This window comes from Diplotaxodon limnothrissa, linkage group LG8 (assembly GCF_057381915.1).
Source record: "Diplotaxodon limnothrissa isolate DT_005_m linkage group LG8, D_limnothrissa_male_GT1.1, whole genome shotgun sequence".
Lineage (NCBI taxonomy): Eukaryota > Metazoa > Chordata > Actinopteri > Cichliformes > Cichlidae > Diplotaxodon > Diplotaxodon limnothrissa.
Window position 1 is genome coordinate 29,649,356 of NC_140603.1, and position 20,690 is coordinate 29,670,045.

General features: G+C 39.2%; 1 protein-coding gene across 3 annotated transcripts in view; it reads right to left on the reverse strand.

The window, feature by feature from the left end:
* The window catches only part of LOC146627163 (uncharacterized), a 152,490-nt gene that overhangs the window by 15,841 nt on the left and 115,959 nt on the right, over positions 1–20,690 (reverse strand). The window contains exons 1-2 of one of the 3 annotated variants that reach the window (XM_085361657.1): positions 12,526–13,066; positions 12,110–12,111 (exon numbers count right to left, since the gene is read on the reverse strand). In XM_085361657.1, the coding sequence (XP_085217783.1) occupies positions 12,110–12,111; positions 12,526–13,051 (528 nt within the window). In that variant the 5' untranslated portion in view covers positions 13,052–13,066. Of the gene's footprint in view, positions 1–12,109; positions 12,112–12,514; positions 13,837–15,894 lie in introns of those variants that run through there. The other 2 variants (XM_085361660.1, XM_085361659.1) reach the window with 2 other exon arrangements.

A 20,690-nucleotide genomic window follows, 5' to 3' on the forward strand; every position in this document is an offset into this window, starting at 1 on the left:
GTGAAGGATCATTGTTGAGTGTGTGAAACAAACTGCCTTTCACATCAGGACAACATTGGACACTTTTAAAATCTTCCTAAATGTCTTTTACTCGTCTAACTGTGGACGGTTTGGTTAACGGGTGCTGTTTCTTTTAATGTGCTTGAAAGTAAACTTGACTTGGCAACAAAGGAAAACCAGCAGCTGAGGTCAGGACCCAAAACCCCATCTGCACCTGAATGTAGAAACACATCAGAGCACAACAACTGGACCATTATGGCCTGATAAACTTTCACTCATGTGCCTTTAATGTCTCCCACTGCTGTTGGGTGCGTCAGAATTTAACACAAAGGCAAAATGAGAGAATCAACGACTCTCAACGATCCAATCAGATGATTAACTGCCGCCCTGCACCAGCTGTAGAGCCTTTGAGATCTGAGTTGAAAGGCTTCAGAAACTCAAGTCCAGTTGCCTCATTTCAGCACAGTGTAGACCCAAATTCTCAAAATTATTTAACAGATTAATTCAATTATGTTTTTAGAAGCTCTAATCAGCACATGTGACATCAGGCACCACAAGAGGTTGGTGGTTTTTAAGGTTGACCTGTCGATCAACAGACGATGGTGAGTTTTCATTCATTCTGTTGTCTAAAACAACTTCCTGCTCACATTAACACGTAGCTGAGGAAATGAAATATTGCTTTTGTGTAAATGATTTAATCACATTAGTACTTGGACTAGTTATAGTGGACAGGAAATATTTACATTCAATGTAATGTCCAGTTACGTTCAACCCCCTGCAGATTTGGAAACTAGGACACTGATACAAATGGATTCAACAGCATCTTTAGCAGAAGAACCTTTGTTCCAGTGATTACATTAACATTTAAGTGTTCACCTTCAGTTCACGGCTGTGGTGTGAAAGACGAGTGAAAGAAGTAACGACAGTTATGCTGGAGTAACTGTTATTGTTCCAGGAAGCTGGACCCTGCCCCTCTTATCAGATACCTGCAGGGCATCCCAGACGACTCGGAGCATTTCACACCTTGACCCAACAAACCCAAAAGGGTGAATGGGTGGGTCAACGACTCTGAGGCATCAGGAGAGGTTAAAAACCTGAGAAGTCACCAGAAGTCAGTCTGAACCGCAGGACGAGAGGAAAGATGTCTTCAACCATGGGTAAGTCCTGGCTGCCTGCTTTTTAGCACTTAGATGTTCGCTAAACTAAGTCATTCTTATTACAAATGTACAAAGTGATTCTTTTAATTCTATCACTGCTTTCATCATCATCTATTCCTGACCTAACCTAACCTTTCTTCCAAAAAACTTACCAAGTTCAGAAATAACCTTAACATTTATATTGTTCTGAAGGCTTCTTTTTAAAACAAAGTAGAAACATTTTATTTTTAATAGTTGCTGAGATGAAGTGATGCAAACCATCAGCATACACGTGATCTTGTCCTGTATCTTGGTGTTTACCAAAGAAACATCATGCAGGCGGCTTTGCTAATGACAGAAACGTCCAGTTTGAAGCTCCAGTCAGTGTACGAAACGATAACTAACGGCGAGAACTCATTTTCCTAATGAGTAAAGAAACTTTGATTGTGTTTCAGGGCCACACGGAAGAATTTAATTTTGTTTCTCATTGCATTGTTGCTCATACATTTGTGATGCTTGTACCTTTCAGATATTCAGCAGCTGTTACCAATCAAAGAAGAACCAGATGACTGGAGCCCTGATATGGAGCAGCAAGTCTCACAGCTCCTCAGCATAAAGAAGGAAGAGGAGGAGGAAGCTGACATCACTGATTTCCCGCTCGCTGCTGCTGCGGTGAAGAGTGAAAATGAAGAGAAAGTGCACTCACTGTTTCATCATGTTAAAAATGAATACAAGGACGAGGAGGAGACTCAGACCTGCAGCTCAGGTAACAAACAAATTAAATTGAACTATGAAACTGCACCAACATTTTTTCTCTGTGAGGAATCAGGTTTTATATTTTGTCTGCTTCTGTTGTGGCTTTGTTAGTTTCACTTCAGTAATGTTATTAAAATATGGAGGGTATTTTTAGGGCGAGATTTAAGAACAAGTGATGAAATCCATTGAATACAGTCACCTCACTAATTTGATTTGTTTTATTTTAGTTTCTCTTCGTTTTAACTTAGTTGGCTGTGATTCGATTGGATGATGTAACTCTGTGAGATGGGCTTTAGGTTAGAGTCCATTCTGCAGGATACTGGAAACCAGTGTCCCCATACACCCAGCATTTTGGCTTTTTTAAAATATGCTCATCCATCTGTGTGTACCTTGCAGGTGTCCATCATCTGTTTGATATTAAAGAAGAGGTTTCCCATGAACGGAGCCCGATTGAAGACTCGGACTTCTTCCAGGAACGCTGCATTGGCCAGGATGGACTGCAGGAGGATGACACACGTGCAACAGCTCCCAGAACCTTTCCGATGCCAATATTCAGTGTTGCGTCCCGCAATGCATTGCAACGCCTCAAATTTGAACAGAGAGAAAAAATCAAATTCTGCGTGAAAACCAAGATATCTGTGAAGAAAACCTTCAAAATGCTTCAGGAAGTTTACGGCAGCAAAGCAATGAGCCGATCAAGATGCAAGGATTGGTATTTGCGTTTCAAAAATGGCAGAACATCCGTCGATGATGAAATCAGGTCAGGGCGACCCAGCACGAGCACAACTCCCAAGCACATCCGAGAAATCGATCAACTTGTGCGCCAGGATTTCCGGATCTCTCTGAGGGAGATTTCTGCCATTCTCAACGTGTCATTCGGAACGGTCCAGGCGATCCTGACGTCCACTTTGAACCTGCACCAAGTGGCTAACAAGCTTGTGCCCAGGCTACTCACTCCCGAGCTGAAGCAGTATCGTTTACGAGCCTGCGAGGATCTCCGTCAACAGACGCGAGATGACCCAACGTTCATGTCCCGGATCATAACTGGCGATGAAAGCTGGGTGTACGGCTGCAAGCCTGGAAAAGCAAGGAGGGTGAATCCGACAAGGAGCCAGTTCAAGGTCAAGCTCATCGTCTTCTTTGACATTCACGGGGTGGTGCATCGGGAAGTTGTTCCCGACGGTCAGGCGGTTGATGCTCCGTTCTACCTCAGCGTTATGACGCGTCTCAGGAAGAACATCGAGGCCAAACGACCTGAACTGTGGCAGAAAGGCGACTGGCTGCTCCATCACGACGACACACCCGCCCACGACGCACTGAAAGAGTGCCATTATTTCTGCTACACCGACACAAATCTCATTCTTCACCCACAGCACTCACCAGATTTGGCCCCCTGCGACTTCTTCCTCTTCCCCAAAATCAACGCCAAGTTGAGGGGACATTTTTTTGACACAGTGGAAGAGCTCCAGCATGCGTCACTGATAGTACTGGATTCACTGGGAGAAGAGGACTTCCGCAGAGCTTTCAGAGCGTGGCAGCAGCGCTGGGTGTGGTGTGCTGCTGTGCAAGGCAACCGCTTTGCAGCTGATGGTGGCCAGATTTGAATTGAATACATATTTTTGTATATTTGTTTCATATTTTTTGTATTTTTATTTTTTTTGCATTAGCATGCATTTTTACTGATGTTTGATCTTGTTACATATAACTTTTTTTATTGTTTAAGTAGAGTGAAAATGGTAGGTGGTACATTGCCGTTGTAAATATGTCAGCATGTGCATATTTACAATTGGATCACTTTATAAAATGTAAATAACAACAGAGCAACAACAAAAAAGAGAAGGATGGGTCTTATTGTCATGATCAGAGCGATCCAATATTAATTCTCCAGATCCTCTGAATCTTTTGATGATAGGTGGTGTTGATGTTTAGATTGGCAAAGTCTTCAGTTTTACATTGATAGTTATTCTGAAACTGTTCCACAACTTTTAGATGTTTCTTGTTGTTTTTTGCAGACTGGTGAACCTTTACTTGAGAAATGTTTTTTTATTCCAGTCATGTTGTTGACCTGTTGCTGTAATTAGTCATGAAAAACTTCCTCCAGCTGTTTATTTTGAGTCCCTCTCGCAGCCTTTTTGAGATGTGCTGCTGCCATAAAAGCCAAACTGAGCGAATGTTTTTCATCTCAGGTCAAACATTTGATGTATTTTGTTGGGTTCTTTTGTGAATAAAAATATGGATTTGTGAGATTTGGAAGTCACTGCATTCAGTCTTTATTTTACACAGCATAGTTTTTAGTTTGTAGTTTGCTGGGCACTGGGAACGTAATAGAATATAATAGAGGCACAGAGACCAGAAACTACCGCTGACCACGAAACACTGACGATGCAGGAAGAATAAAGAGAGGATAACTTACAAAACTGAGCGATTAAACACAAAGCAAAACTCAGTATTCCCAGGGATCCACAGCATACTGGAATTTAAAAGGGAACAAATAAACATGAGCCTAAAAATACAATAAACAGAAAAGTGTAAACCTTGAACACTGGAGACGCAGGAAAAACCCCAAAGAAGCTCAAATTCAAACATATAACCAAAAATGTCTAAACTCCAGAGCACAGTGAAACCCAGAGACCTGGTTTGCACCGACTAGCAGACATTTTTTCCCATCATTCTCCACTGCTGACTCAGTGTCTGTCCTCCACATGCCCAAGACAACATCCACACATCATTCTTTACTTTGGCATGAAGCAGCTCACAGGCCTCGCTCGGCCTAGCAAATAAATGAACCCATCTCAGATTACAGCAGACCTAAAGTCAGATAATCTACAAACAAGCTGTTATAAAAAATTTTATTAACCTTCACACTGTGATAAAAAGGCAATAAAAAGTAAATGTGCACGTGAACTCCAGACAAACAGCATCAGGGGGAAAGAATAAACAAAGGAAGTGAACACACAGAGAGAAAACACAAGGAGCTAAACTTCAAAATAAAACAGGAAGCAAACAGAAATGGAGACCAGGGCCCTGTTTCAGGAAGCCGGTTTAGAAAACTCAGAGTGAAAAACGATACGCAGGGTTGAGTAACCCCGAACTGTCCAACTCGGAATATTCGGTTTCAGAAAGGCTGATAACAAGTAGTTCAGTCAACGCGGAGTTGCTTTAACCCCAAGTGAAGCGCGCGGACGAGGATACATAAAGCCCTGATCAGTGGAGCACAGATTAAGCGAGTCACCATGGAGACAGAGGGAAAGAAGGCGCGGTCAATGTATTTTACAGCGCTTGAGGCCGAAATACTGATGGCAGCATATGCCGATAACATGCAAATTCCGCGGAAAAAAGTAACACAGCGACAGCTGCAAAAGAAAGGGAGCATGCATGGCAAAACATAGCCGACAGAGTCAATGCGTGAGTGTTAATTTAAACATTGATCTAGGGATTTCCACCCATTTAACACGTTATTTTATCATATGTTATTTTATTTGTTATTTTATTTTGTGATGTGATGTGAGCGCAGGTGCAACCCAACAGGCCCCAAACGTTCCTGGCAGCAAGTAAAAATGAAATATAAAAATATAGTCCAAACAGGTAAGGTGTAATTGTATTATGAGCCATAGTGCTTGGTCTGTTTGTCCCATGTAAATCAATTGCAGTTAGAGGCTACATTAATTTTCTGTCTGTAAGCACTTATTGAAATTATCTGAGCACATTACAAGTACATATTTGCTTACTCTGTATGCTCAAATGTGGCCCGTTATAGCCAACAGAAAAAAAGCGGAGGCCCGAAAAACAGGTGGGGGTCCTCCACCACCACCACTCACAGAGGCTGAGCAGTTGGCCCTCAGCCAAAACAGTGGGCGCCCTGTGGCCGAAGGCATCTCTGCGGGGACATCCTCTGAGTCAATAACCCCGCAAGACACAAGTGCCTACATAGGGGGTAAATTCAAAATAATACATGATGTGCATACATCCTTTCTTCACAGTCACCTTTGCAGTGCTGCTCATTCATTTGATAAACTCTTTACCATAATGGATTATTTTGTAGTGAAGTTATTTTCCTACTGATTTTGCCTTGCCTCAGTCTTGGTTGTCTTTGAGAGCATAATGACAATGAAGTGTAAGGTGATTGGTATGTTTGTTAATTGCCATTTGGTCCCTTGTAAGTTATAAGTGACCTGTATAAACCTCATATTCTATCAGTTGATGGTGGTGGTGTACTGCATCTGGTGCAGCCTCCTGTTGAGCCAGACCAACATGCAGTTGTGAGTAATACTCCACAGATTATATGAGTTTACAGTAGAACAGCAATGTTGTTTATTTCTTTACTACAGGAAAATAATGAAGAAACATTGACAGCTGTTACAGAGAAGGAAGCAACAGAGACACTTTATGAGGTTTACATCTTTTAATACTTTGTGTACAGGAAACACAGGCGACCAATAAAGCCAGTTGAACAAAAAATCTGTTTATTCTTCTTTCAACATGTTGAGGTGATGGGTCAAAATAAATGATTGTGACATATGGTGTCTCTGACTGCGCTTCCATCTTGTATGTCCGTGGGAGGGTCAGGATGTTCATGGTTTGGATCACTGCTGATGTTTGGTTCAGAAGGACAGTGTTCTCCTCTAATTGTGGCAATGTTGTGAAGAATCACACATGCCACAATAATGTCACATGCCCTTTCTGGGGTGACCCTGAGTCTTTGCAGGCACTGGAACCGGGCCTTAAGCATTCCGATAGTCATTTCAATTCTGGCTCTTGTCCTGCAATTAGCCAGATTATATCGCTGCTGTGGGCCCGGTTCAGGGTCAGGGTAAGGGGTAAGCAAATAGGGTAAACATGGATACCCCCTATCACCAAGCAAGTAGCCAGTGAACTCTCCTAAGACAGAAGGATACACTTCAGTTCAAATGTCCCTGAAGCAATTGGTCTTTATATATTTTAAAGTATTTTCAACTCACCATGTCCAAATTTTGTGCTCAGTGTACATTCACGGAATATTTGTGAGTCATGGACAGAGCCTGGCCACTTGGCTTCCACATTTGTGATAATGTTGGCAGCATCACATATGATCTTCACAGTGCAGAGAACACAAATTAGCATCCATTACTATGATGAAATAATTTGTTAGTTTGAAATGCTACAGGGAACTATGTACCTGTACATTAATGCTGTGGAAAGACTTCCTGTTCACATAGTCTCCTTCATTTACTGAAGGAGCAATGATTGGAATGTGAGTACCATCTATACAGCCAATCACGCCTGGGAACCCTGGAAATAAATGTAAAATGTAAGTAGTAGTCCAAGTATCACCACATCATAAATTAAGTTTTGGTCATCCTGATACCTGCAATTTTGTGGCATCCCTCTTTGATAAATCTTGTGGGTCTATGACCGGGGAACACCACAAACGTGTACAGGAGACGTTTCAGTGCAACTGTAACATTCCTGACTGCCCGACAGACGGTAGCCTTGGAAACGTGCTCAGCGTCACCAATATTATACAGAAAGCTCCCGTTTGCAAAAAACTGAAGTGCGATACAAATAATATGTAATGAACTGAGAGCATGTCCGCGATGTGTCACATGCGTAATATATGGCCTGAGGATGTTATCCAAATAACTTATAGATTGTGCTGAGAAACGGTAACGTTCACACAGACAATCATCAGGAAATGATAAAATGTCCAAACGCGCTCTGATCACTCTCTCCCGGCGGAGAGCTCTGCGGAGAATTTGGGCTTCACGATCTACTGGCTCTTCAAGGAAGGGACACGCCATGTCTGACACTTCCTACTGTCAGGTTTCCGACAAAGGGGCGGAGACAGTCAGGGTTAGTTGTAGTAAACCTGCTAGGGGGCAGGTTAGCTTCACGGCGTGTGTCGTCATAGTGACTCACTCAGGCTGCAGCTGAACTCGCTTTGTGAAACCGAAAACCCAGAGTTTTCGTTAACTCAGGGTATACTTACTCAGTTTTTCCACTAAACCGGCTTCCTGAAATAGGGCCCCGGAATAATCTCACATAAATACAAATAAACACAAACACATGAGAACAGAGGAAAAACTACAAAAACACAAATGAGCAGAAAAACTAACAACAGCCAAAGACGATTATAAAAACCGAGACAATTAACATCTACTGTTCAAAGCAAGCAAAGCCTTTAAGTAATCTACACCATTTATTACTTTTCCTCGGTTTTCTGGCATCACGCCTGAAGTCGAGGTTCGAATGAACTTAAAACATCTGAGTTTCGTAATGTGTTCTCAGCTTGTTATAATTCTAGACAAAGGGGAGTAGCAATTTTAAAACATAAAAATATTAATTTCACAGTACTCGATACAGTTATATTTCCAGAGGGCAGATTCTTAATCATTAAACTATCTATACTTGATAAAACGCTATGTATTGCAAGTGTATATGGTCCAAATGTTGATGATCCCTCATTCTTTCACGGTTTTTTCAGTGCACTCTCTGAACACTTAGATGGCACACTTGTTCTTGGAGGCGACCTCAACCTGGGACTAAATGAAGACATGGATAGGCTCAACACAGCAGGAACTCAGCGTAATTGGCAGTCCACAAATATAATCAAACAGTATATGAGCGACTTTGGTCTTTGCGATGCATGGCGCTCCCTTCACCCCACCAGTAAGGAATATAGTTTTTTCTCACATGTTCATCACTCCTACTGTCGTCTGGATTATTTTTTTATTATTTATTTCTGCAAATATTAATCTCCTGCTAAAACCAGGCAAAGACCCTGTATATCCCTCAAGCTATCGTCCAATATCCCTTATAAATGTAGACCTTAAAATAATCTGCAAAGCTCTCTCAAAGAGACTGGAGAAAATAACCCCCCTCTTAATTCATCCTGACCAAACTGGTTTCATAAAAGGTAGGCACTCATCAACAAATACACGTAGATTACTTAATTTGATAGACTACTCATACAGTAAAAACCTTGAAACTACAATATTTTCTTTAGACGCAGAAAAAGCATTTGACAGAGTTAACTGGAAATTTCTGTTAACAACTTTACACAAATTTGGTTTTGGATCCTCTTTCATTAACTGGTTAAAAATATTTTATAACTCCCCAACAGCTTGTGTCAGAACAAATGACCAGACATCCTCCAGCTTCTCTCTCCTGAGGGGCACCAGGCAGGGATGCCCACTCTCCCCTTCACTGTTTGCAATTTTTATTGAACCACTAGCAGCAGCAATTAGACAGAATTCAGTAATTAAGGGCATAAAATGCAAGAACGCGGAACATAAAATCAGCCTTTATGCGGATGATGTGTTACTCTTTCTCCAAAATTCACAAACCAATATCTCTGGGGTGATTGAATTGATAAACTCTTTTTTTAAGAATATCAGATTACTCAATTAACTGGTCAAAATCTACAGTCCTCCCGATTAATTGCTCTAAATATAAAATATTTAGGTATTAATGTTTCTCCCAAGCTTGCAGATCTAACTAAATTAAACCATATCCCACTTTTAAAGAAGGTAGAAGGTGATCTGACTAGATGGAAATGTTTACCCATGGGAAGGGTTGCCGCTATAAAAATGATGGTCTTACCAAAAATAAATTATTTATTCTCAATGATCCCAACTAAACCGCCACAAGATTGGTTCAGATCTCTAGATTCATGTATGTCCAAATTCCTTTGGAAAAATAAACCCCCACGTATAAGCTTAAAAACACTACAAAAGACCAAGGATAAAGGAGGACTAGAACTGCCTAACTTTCAGCACTACTTCTTAGCCAACAGGCTTCAGTTTATCTCAGGATGGCTAAAACACCCTCTAAAAAACCCTCTTAGATGAACCTTGGCTAGATGTAGAACAAGCACTTTGCAATAATCTAGAGATTTCAGATCTACCATTTATCAGCTCAAACATCCAACGACATGAATGCTTCAAAAGCATCAACATCAGCTCTTCTCTGACAGCATGGTGGGAGTTTCTGAAGTTGACGGAGTCTTCATTAATCCCATGCAAACGTACACCTATCTGGAACAACCCTGACATATTACAAAACAATAATATGATAAACTTTCCAGATTGGAGTGGTAAAGGAATCAAATATTTAGAACATATATTAGAAGGAACAGAATTTATTCCATTTGACGGACTAGTTACACAATATGGGATCAACAAGAAAAGATTTTTAGAATATCAACAAATTAAATTCATAGTAAAAAAGAAATTTAAACCGGGTCAAGTTGAACTACAAACACCACCAAGTGTGGTTCAATTTCTTACTCTTAAACCCCCAAATTACTATCCAAAATATACAGAATGCTTTCTAAAACAGATGAATCAATATCCCTTCCTATTGCAAAATGGGAAGCGGATTTATCAGTTAACTTAGACCTAAACTTCTGGTCTCAGATTTGCTTAAAAACCTTTCATCTAATTAGAAATCCCAGTCTTCAATTAATTCAATACAAAATACTACATAGAGTGCACTATACAGGTCATCGGATGTTCAAGATGGGCTTTACGTCTACCAACAACTGCTCACACTGCCAAACCAATTCACCGGACAATTACATCCACGCTCTTTGGTTCTGTCCACCAGTTCAGAAGTTTTGGCGCGAGATATGTGAAGACTTATCGAAGTGTCTGAAATGTAACATTCCAACTTCCCCCTTAGTGTGTTTGTTGGGCCGCTTAGATAATGTCACTTCAGAAAAGAATATCGCCCATATGGTTTTCATTGCCCTATGCATAGCCAAGAAAACAGTCCTCATGAACTGGAAAAATAAAAATAATCTTAATTCTAACCAATATAGAAATTATCTATTAGATTACATTAGTCTTGATATCAAGATATGTAGGCTGTTACATCTTGCAGGAGCTCTCCTCTCTTCAGGAACTCACTCTGCAGGAGGGGGAGATACAGGAGAGGTGGAGGAAGATTTCAGCCTGGGCGTCTATTGGGGTCACTTGCCCCTCCCTTCCTTCTCTCCCCATCTCCAGCTGCCTCCCTCTTCCCGCTCCACCACAACCACCCACACATGCAGGGCCTTGGAGTAGGGGTATGTCACCAGGGTGCAGGGGAGGCATCCCCCCCCCCCCCCCTCTGTCCCCTTCTGGCTGCCTGTGCCTCAATTTTATCCCACAACTTAGACATTCACATTACTCACACTCTCATAACACATACATATAGGATCTTGGGAGTGTGCCGCTACACGGAATCCAAAAGACCATCAGGGTGTACACCCCACCCCTGGCGTCGTTGCCCACCTCTCAAGGTTAAATACACGTAGACATTGAGGGCTATCAGGAGGGGCTGTGCGCTTACCTGCTGCTCTCTGGCAGGTAGCTCCATGCCCTCCTGGGTTTTAAATGCACCTTAGAACACACATGCATCAACACTACATATGAGTAGGCGGAGGAAGGTTTGGAGTCTTCTCACACCCCCGTTCTCTGCAGCCTGTTGGAGCAGGGGGGCTAGGAGGAGGAGTCAATTTTCCGATTCAAATCAATTTTAGCCAGAATCTCAGGTTAACGCTCACAAAACTATTTCAACAACCGCCAAACAGCTAAAAAAGTAAATGTGAGCAGGTAAACGGATTCTGCACAAAGATGCATCGTTCACTCGATGGCATGTACACAGACACACCATCGAGGCTGAAATTCAAGTGTCACTCGCCAACCAAAATTCAAAAGCAAAAGAAGATCAAAACTACGCTTCACGTTTGATAAACATAGTCATGAATTCCCTCTTACTTTTGCTGTTTTGCTTCTACCATGATACAAATCACACTTCCTGCACAGCTCTTTCTCTCTCAGTGTACTTCAAGAACAGCTTCCCATCTAAAATCTTTGTTTTCTGCATTATTTGCTTGCTTATTAAGCACCAGTCTACTGTTGTGTACAATGCTGCCAGGCGGTAAGGGTTTTTTTTTAAGGACCTCCGACATGACAGTCTAATTTCTGCTGTTCAGTACTGAAGACATTTAAACTTTTGCTAAATTGCAAAACGCTGTGTCTCTAATTAAACCTCTGTAACTTTGCTCTGCTTCAGTTCAGCAGCATCAGGTAATGTAGTAGTTGTTGATTCATGGTTTTCTTCAGTTTTTGATCCACTGCAGAATATTTTTAAGGTTATCTGCTATAAAAAGCTAGGCCAGGAAAATCTCCTTTGTGTTTTTCTGTGTTTCATTGTCAGTTACTTTGACACAAAGGCATCTGCTCTGAGGCTTACACCTCTGATGAAGTCTCACAAGCGTCAGTACTGATAAATGATCAGAATTATAATATTTCTGACACTCTGACTCAAAATTGAAGTGAATCGAATCGAGGATTGTAGAAATCATCGATACCCAGCTCCAATTGTATATATGTGACTTAAGACTTAAGCAGTGTATTAACTTAACTGTTCACAAGAATATTGATTTTATACCTGAAGTCTCTGATTTAAGCAGGCAGGTAGTGCTCAATTGGTTGATTTTATATGAAAGAAGGATGAGATAACATGTCAAACACCACCTTTTCACCTAAGCCTGGGCTAACGAAGAAGCTCAATGTTATGATATCAGTTACTTTTACATATCTACACCCCGCCACCTCCAAACAGGAGTTTTGGTTTTCTCGAGCCAGCTAACCAGCCCCTCATAAAGAACTCTCCTCGGTGTGAACTTTCATGTGTTTCTTAAGAAGTACGCTTTGGTTAAATTTCCGTTCACACTTATTGCAACCAAATGGTTTCTCTCCAGTGTGGATTCTCATATGTGTTTTGACGTTACACTGATGTCTAAATTTTTTACCACAAACATCACAACCGAATGGTTTCTCTCCTGTGTGAATTATTCCATGTTTACTAAGCGACTTCTTTTCATTAAATGTTTTACCACAAATATCACAGTGGAACGGTCTCTCTCCTGAGTGGACTATCATATGCCTCTTAAGCCCACATTGAGCTCTGTAGGTTTTTCCACAAAGCTGACAGCCAAACGGTTTCTCTCCTGTGTGGCATTTCATGTGCTGCCTAAGATCATCCTTTACATTAAATCTTTTATCACAAACATTGCAATTAAATGATTTCTCCCCTTTGTGGCGTCTGGTGTGTCTTTTGAGACTGCACTGTTGTTTAAATCTTCTACCACAAATGTCACAACTAAAAGGCTTCTCTCCTGTGTGAACTCTCATGTGTCTTTTAAGATTAAAGCGATGTCTGAATCTGTGTCCACAGTCATTGCAGACGTATCGTTTCTCTGCTTTGCCTACGCTCATCTTTGAATCTGCTTTCTGCTTCACCCTGGAGCATTTCTTATTAAGCAGATGGCTGGAAGGTGTTCTTCCTGAATGACTTGTCACGTGACTCTGAAGAGACTGCTTGGAGAGAAAGTCTTTACCGCACTCGGAGCAGCTGAAGGATGTTTTAGCAGGATTTGAATCCGACTCCTTCTGATTACTGTCTCTGTCTTTAGTTTTAGGTCGACAATTGGACAAAGGTTCCTGCCATTCATCATCATCATCAGTAGCATCATCATCACTGTTGTTACCATCAACACTGACTTCTGCCTCAAAAGCAGCTGAAGCTTGTTTATCAGTATTAGGCTCTGAATCTCTGCGTGGATCTGAGTTTGTGGTCGTTACTGGTGCTCCACCTGTTTCTGTTTTTATGTGATTAGCTGAGCTGCTGATTGGAGGCTCATCCTCTTCCTCTTTTTTAACTTCAACTTTAACCTCTTTTTTAAAACTTTGCCTTTGATGCAGCTCTGACAACTGAGGTTTCAAATCATCATCATCACCATCTTCACTCTTCACAGGAACGCCAGTGATGAGGAGCCCATTAGGTGGCTTTTCCTCCTGAGTGCTCCAGGTTTCCTCCTGCTCTTCTTTTATGTGGAGGTTTGGGTATTGCTGCTCCAGAGTTTGGATCCATTCAGGTGAAACTTCTTCTTTTTTAATAACCAACAGCTGTGGGATATCTGCAGGAAACAATGAAACATGTAGGTAAATTGTGTGATGTTTATATGAATTCTACATCAGCACAGAGCTGTCCCATTATCTAAAAAGAAAAAAGACAAAATAAGAAATATTAACATATTTTAAAATATGGAGAAAAGAGCCTTGTAATGCATTTACGGTGGTCCTACAGAAAAACGTGTTTATAGGCCTGATGTCACAGTTGTTGAAGGAAATACAGAAGTAGCACAGCATCTCTTTAATGATCAGTCCAGAATGCTCAGAATGAAAAACATTAAATATGATTCATCAAAGTCAGGTGAGGCGTGCCCGACATGTTCTCTCAGGTGGAGACGCTGGAGTAGGCCCAGGACACGCTGGAGAGATTACATCTCTCGGCTCGCTTTGGAATGTCTTGACGTTCCCAAGAATACAGTAGATGCATGGATAGGTATCAGACTGGCACTCAATATCACCAAATTTCCAAAGAAAAGGTGTTTGTGTGGTCTCGGAAAGGCTGGATTCTTGCAGCCCTAACTTATTGTGATTGTGTAGTTCTTCCTGTTATGTTTCATGTAAATGGGTTAGTGAGCTTCTCGCTATGATAGAAATTCAAGCTAGGCTATCAAAGAGCGATATCGTTGTTGTACTTTCTATACCAAGTGTGTGAATTCCTGATTTGTTATATATGAAAAAACAATTGTCCCCTAACCTTATTGTGCAACCTTTGGCAAAAGCATCTTAGTCAGATTTGAGCCTGGACTTTGACCAGACCACTGCAGAGGCTCCGTTTTGTTTTGCTTCTTTGAGCCATTCGGAGATGGACGTACAATACTGATGTGTTTTGGATCACTGCTCAAGTGCTCTTGAGCTTGAGTTTTATGCTAGATGTAAGGGAACTTGATTTAACAGGCAATAATCAGGCCTCAGTGTGGCCACTGAAATTGAACTCAGCTTTCAAAAAAATGTGATTAATCAGTTAATTCATGATTTTTTACACTTTTCACACAGGGCCAGGTAGGTTTGGATATTTTTTCCCTTGTTTTTGTACGTGTAAATGTGACAAATATACAAAAAAATAAAATAAAATAAGGGGCAAATGCTTTTTCCATAGCATACACTATGACAATGTAATTTGAGTGCATTTTATTTTGTTTTCTAACACTGTACAGTTTGCAGAGACGCCATTTACCATATGTAGACTGGGGTGTACCTGAGAAGGAATCCAGTAGAATCTTTGTGTCACCTCTCAAAGAACTGAAGTAATGATTGTGGAAAATTATATCATGAAATATCACATTTTACAGTTACCATGGACTGACACGTGCTAAACTTGAACATTAATCAATTTTTAAAAATTAAATTAAATTAAAAATTACAGAAACATATTAAGGATTTTCTGAAATTACAGTTCAAAAATAATATAACAATGTGGTAATTTAAACACAATAGACTGATTATTTGCTGGCTGTGCCTTTATTTTGTTTTTACAAAATAATTTTGTTTTTAATATATAGCAGTATTATATGGCAGTAACTGTGGATAAATGTGTGGACAACTTCAAATCCACTTCTCTTGCATATTTCCACAACCATATCCATAATCACATACTGTGTATGCTATCGTTGTATATAGTGTATTATCTTACTTATTTTATATTTGTTCATATTTTATTTGTATTTTTGGTATTTTCCTTCTGCTATCTGTACCTGAGATGAGGTAACACAAAGATTTCCCCGCCGTGGGATCAATAAAGTCTTATCTCATCTTATCTTATCTTATCTTATCTTAATTTTGTGTGACCTTTTCTTCAGACAGCATTAAAATGTTTGATATTTTATTATGATGTGTCAAATTATTAATTATAATGTATTATATGTGTCCAAACCTGTACTGGTCTAAAGTAAAGTTATTTTTGTAAATAATATAAAAAAAAATGACTGCTTTCATTGTGTTTCTGCATCAGCAGCACCGTAATGTCGACAATAGAGGAGCAAGAAAATTTGACTTCGCCGATGAGGGTAATCGTTTGCCATAACGCGATGCAGCGATTAACAGCAATGAAATCTGATTATTCTTACCAGAGGTTTGGTTTACATTCTCGTCCTGCTCCGGCTGGACTCCGAGGGTTTTAATATCAGGTTTTTCTTCTAAATCCAGACTTTCTCCGCCCTGCTCCCGATAATAATCTACCTCCTTCATGCTGTCTTCATTTGTCTCGTCTCCAGAATAAACTGCAGGTTCGTCTGAGAGAAGCTGGGCCTCGGCAGAACCGAACACCGCACAAACACATGCCGATTACATTCTTCTCCACGTGACTGTATTATCAGAGCCGGACACAAACAGAGCGCACGTTCTCATAAATTAGCACAGGCATCCGCACGGACACCTTTGATACCGAAACTTGTCCTGAAGCGAGGTTCTTTAAAAACCACTGTCACGTGACCAGTGACGTTTCACGTCATCAGCCCTTCACTGCAACTTTCTTCGGTTTTGGTGGTCTAAGTTTTATCTTAGGTTGTGATTATAATATAGATAAGCTTCCAGAAAAGCTCTCGATGTTTCACAAACAAGTTCTATTAGCTTGGTCCCTTATATATAAACACAACTTTACACCCCATACGTATTCAATTTGGAATAATAGGAACATAGTGTATAAAAATAAATCATTATTTTTTTCTAGGTGGGTTGAGAAACGGATCGTTTTAGTGAATCAGCTGTTTAATCCTAATGGGCAGCTTATGTCCTATTCAGAATTCTTAAACACCTATAAATTTCCAGCCACACCCAAAGAATATGCCATATTATTTGATGCAATACCTACGGGTATTATAATGCTTTTTAAAGGTATTCAACCTTGCATATCATCTGTTTCTCTCCCCAACCCTTTAGATTCACACATAGGAAGAATTTGTCTAACAAACCACAGCAAAAGTAATAAGAATATCCGTGCTTTGTTCCAGACAGAATCTCTAACTATTCCACATGTGATCTCTTATTGGAATTTCTTCGTCAGTGACATTAACTGGAAAAGAGTATGGACAATTCCTAACAAGTATCTGGTAACGAATAAAGTGAAGGAAGTCTCATTTAAAATACTGCATAAATTTTATCCTGCTAATCATTACATGACGAAGTTCAAAAGGGACATAAATGTGAGCTGTGGATTTTGTGGAAGCCATCCTGAGACTGTGCAACACCTCTTCTGGATCTGTTCATACGCTAGAACATTTTGGAAAGACTTCAGTAGATTCATTGCTGGACATCTCTATAATGACTTTACTGTGAAATGGGAAAATGTTGTATTTTGTTTCTTTCGAAGGCAAAAAAAAGAAGATGTTTACTTTATAATAAACTTATTAGTTATCTTAGCTAAATTTTATTTTCACAAATGCAAATACAGTAACAAAAAACCTAATTTTAAACATTACTATAATGATGTTTTATGTTACATAAAATTGATTAGTGGATCACTTAACAAAAAGGCTATGAAAACTATTACTATTTGTAGTAATTACAAATTTTTTGAATGTTTGTAATTCTTTGTATTACACCCCCTGGCATATGTTAATTTTGTTCTGATTGTATACATGTTCTGTATACTGTTTCTTAATAAAGTTTAATATTTTGAAAAAAAAAAAAAACTTTCTTCGGTTTGAAGCTTCTGTTAATAAACACTGTTTATTAAACAGTCCCAGAAATAGCTGATAAATCAAACGTAATCTTTTTTAAACACTGTTATAAGACTAGACAAGACTAAGAAAAGAATAAAATAAGACGTTTGGGACCCCATCATCAGCTGCGAAGCTGCAGCAGGTGTGTTTTTAAGTGAAACTTGTCTAAATCTGTTAAATACGTTTAAACTGGAAAGTGTTTGCGGAGTATTGTTGGTGTGTGGGTCTGCATATGTCGTGTCTTTTTAGTAAGTAAGTAAGTAAGTAAACTTTATTTATTAAGTGCTTTTCACAGACAGGCAATCACAAAGCGCTGTACACAAATATTAAAATATTAAAATAAACAATAAAATCAATAGACATTATATACAATGTAAAAGATCAAATGTAAATAATGTAAAAAAATATATAAAATATGTAGATCAACAAAAGGCTTGTTTGAACAGAAGAGTTTTTAACTGTTTTTTAAAAGAATCCACAGAGTCAAGCAAACGTAATTGTAGTGGTAAACTGTTCCACAGCCTTGGTGCAACAGACTGAAAGGCTCTGTCCCCTTTTGTCTTCAATCGTGTACGGGTAACAACTAAGAGACTCTGAGTCTGTGAGTGGAGATGATGAGCAGCAGTGTATTTTAAAAGAAGCTTGGATAAGTAATCTGAAGCCTGGCCATTTAGTGCTCTGTATGTTAAAACAAGAATTTTAAAGCGAATTCTAAACTCTATTGGGAGCCAATGTAAAGAATATAAGATGGGAGTGATGTGAACACGCTTGGTAGAGCGAGTTAGTAGTCTGGCTGCTGCGTTTTGTATTGCCTGGAGGCGACAGAGAGATGATTTATCCAAGCTAGTAAACAGGGAATTACAGTAATCTAAGCGTGATGACACAAATGCATGAATGAGTTTTTCCAGTTCAGCTGAGGAAACCATATGTCGCAGTTTAGACATGTTTCTTAAATGATAGAAACAGGAACGAGACAAAGATTTTACATGAGAGTCAAGGCCCAGAGAAGAGTCAAATATTACTCCAAGATTTCGAATATTTGACTTGACAGATGGACAGAAAGAGGCAAGAACCTGACTGATTTTAGAATGTAGCTCAGGAGGAGCTATGATCATGGTCTCGGTCTTGTTAGTATTTAGAACAAGGTAGTTGCTTGAAAGCCAATTTACCATTTTATTACCAGCTATTTAATTCAGAGACGACACTGAAGACTCAACAACTTGTTAACTGAAGTTAACAACAAAAAATTAATTTCAGTGTATGACAATGATGTATTTATTAATTAGAAATTAAAAACGGACACGCAGTCTTTTCAGAACTTTTATTGATGACCTGAGATTGAAACAGTAAGCCGCGTCAATGTTTAAGTTGTATTGCCTTCAATTATCCACCAGATGTCGCTGTTATTAGTGACATTTTTTAACTCCGCTTTAAACCACTGAATACATAAAAAAATAATAATAATAAAGTAACAAAAATATGAAAAGGAAAAACATGCAGTGCATGATCTTCACACCACAGAAAATGAATCTTTTCTTGCCGGGATGGCTTCATTTTATTTATATATGGATTGTCTGCAGGCTGTGCAAAACGCTGCAGCTATTCACATGTGACACCATTGCTACCTCGGGTACGCTGGTTTCCTTCCCATTTTAAGATCCTGGTCATTTAGAGCCTTGCATGGACTGGCACCAGTCTACATCTCTGATCTGCTACAGCCCTATGTCCCTGGCAGGTCCCAGAGGTCATCCGATCAGGGCTTACTTGCTATAAAAAAAGACTAAGATGAGAACTAAGGGTGATAAAGATTTTGCCACTGTGGCCCCTAGGTTGTGGAACTCTCTCTCCCAAACCTTAAGAACTGTGGACTCAGTAGTTGTTTTAAAAAACAACTCAAAACTCACCTTTTTAAAACTGCTTTTGATTAATTTTTGCCTGTTTTATATTGTCTGTTTTACCATTTATTATCTGATATCTTATGTGCAGTACTTTGTGACTCTGTCTAGAAAGGTGCTTTATAAATAAAATGTTATTTTTTTATTTATATACAATTGAAGAAAGTGACCCCAGCTTTAGGTTCATACATGCAGTTGTAATGTTGCAATCATAAAATTTGTACTCCAAATACATTTTCCAAACTACACCTTCTATAATTATTCATAGTTGGACCACTGCTCTACATCAGAACAAACATCAGAAGCAGTAATGAGCTCACTGATTGTTCCATGCAAAAGTTTTATGGCAATTTTCATTTTAATGGAGAGAAACAGAATATCATCTAGAAAAATCCAGAAAAAAACAAAAACACATTACATAAAATCTGTAAACTTGTCTGGATTCTGGATCCCACGATTGGAATCTGTGTCAGCAAATCAACACATTACTGATACTTCTGATCGCACCTTAAGCACAGCTATTTAAATAATTAATTTCTGCCATTACAACCTCTGGTCTGACCCAGGGCAGTGGAAAGTATTATAGCATTAAAATATTAAAATACAAGCTTATTTAGATATGACAAAACAAAGCTGGTATTTTTTTAATAGGAAGGTAGAAAAATATCTCACATTTCTTCTTTAAACATTCTAAAAACCTTTTACAAAAACATATTTCTTTCTCCAAATCAGGGAAAACTGATCGTTTGTTTTCCTGCATGTCGCTTACCAACACAAACCACACAGTTAAAGACACTTTGTGCAGTTTTTCTTATATGTGGACTTTCATGTGCTTCTTCAGATTTTCCTGTCGTGAAAATTTTTTATGTTTTGTGTAATTTTTTTTAACTTTGTTTGTTCGTATGTATTTGTTTGGAGTACAAAACGCTGCAGAAAGTACAGTAAGTAACATAAAATCACCCTCCTTTGAACCTACAAATAAAAAAACTAAAAGTAACTGCGACATAAAACAGCAAAAACTAAGCAGAATATAAATTATCTGATTACTGACTACTCAGTCCATCACATCTCCTTCAAATGCTTAATTACTGCCCTGTCCCTTTAAACACTGTACAAAAGCTTTAAAAGCCAGAAATTCCACATTTTCATGCCATAGTGTTAAAGAGTTTAGGGTTTGGGCTACTTTTCATCATCTTAGACCAGACACTAGTTTTATCCATCCCACATGTTAAAACAATGCTTCATATTTTATGATAGTGATTTTTTTAAATGAAAAATGTTAGTTATTGTTAAGAATTCAGAAAGCAG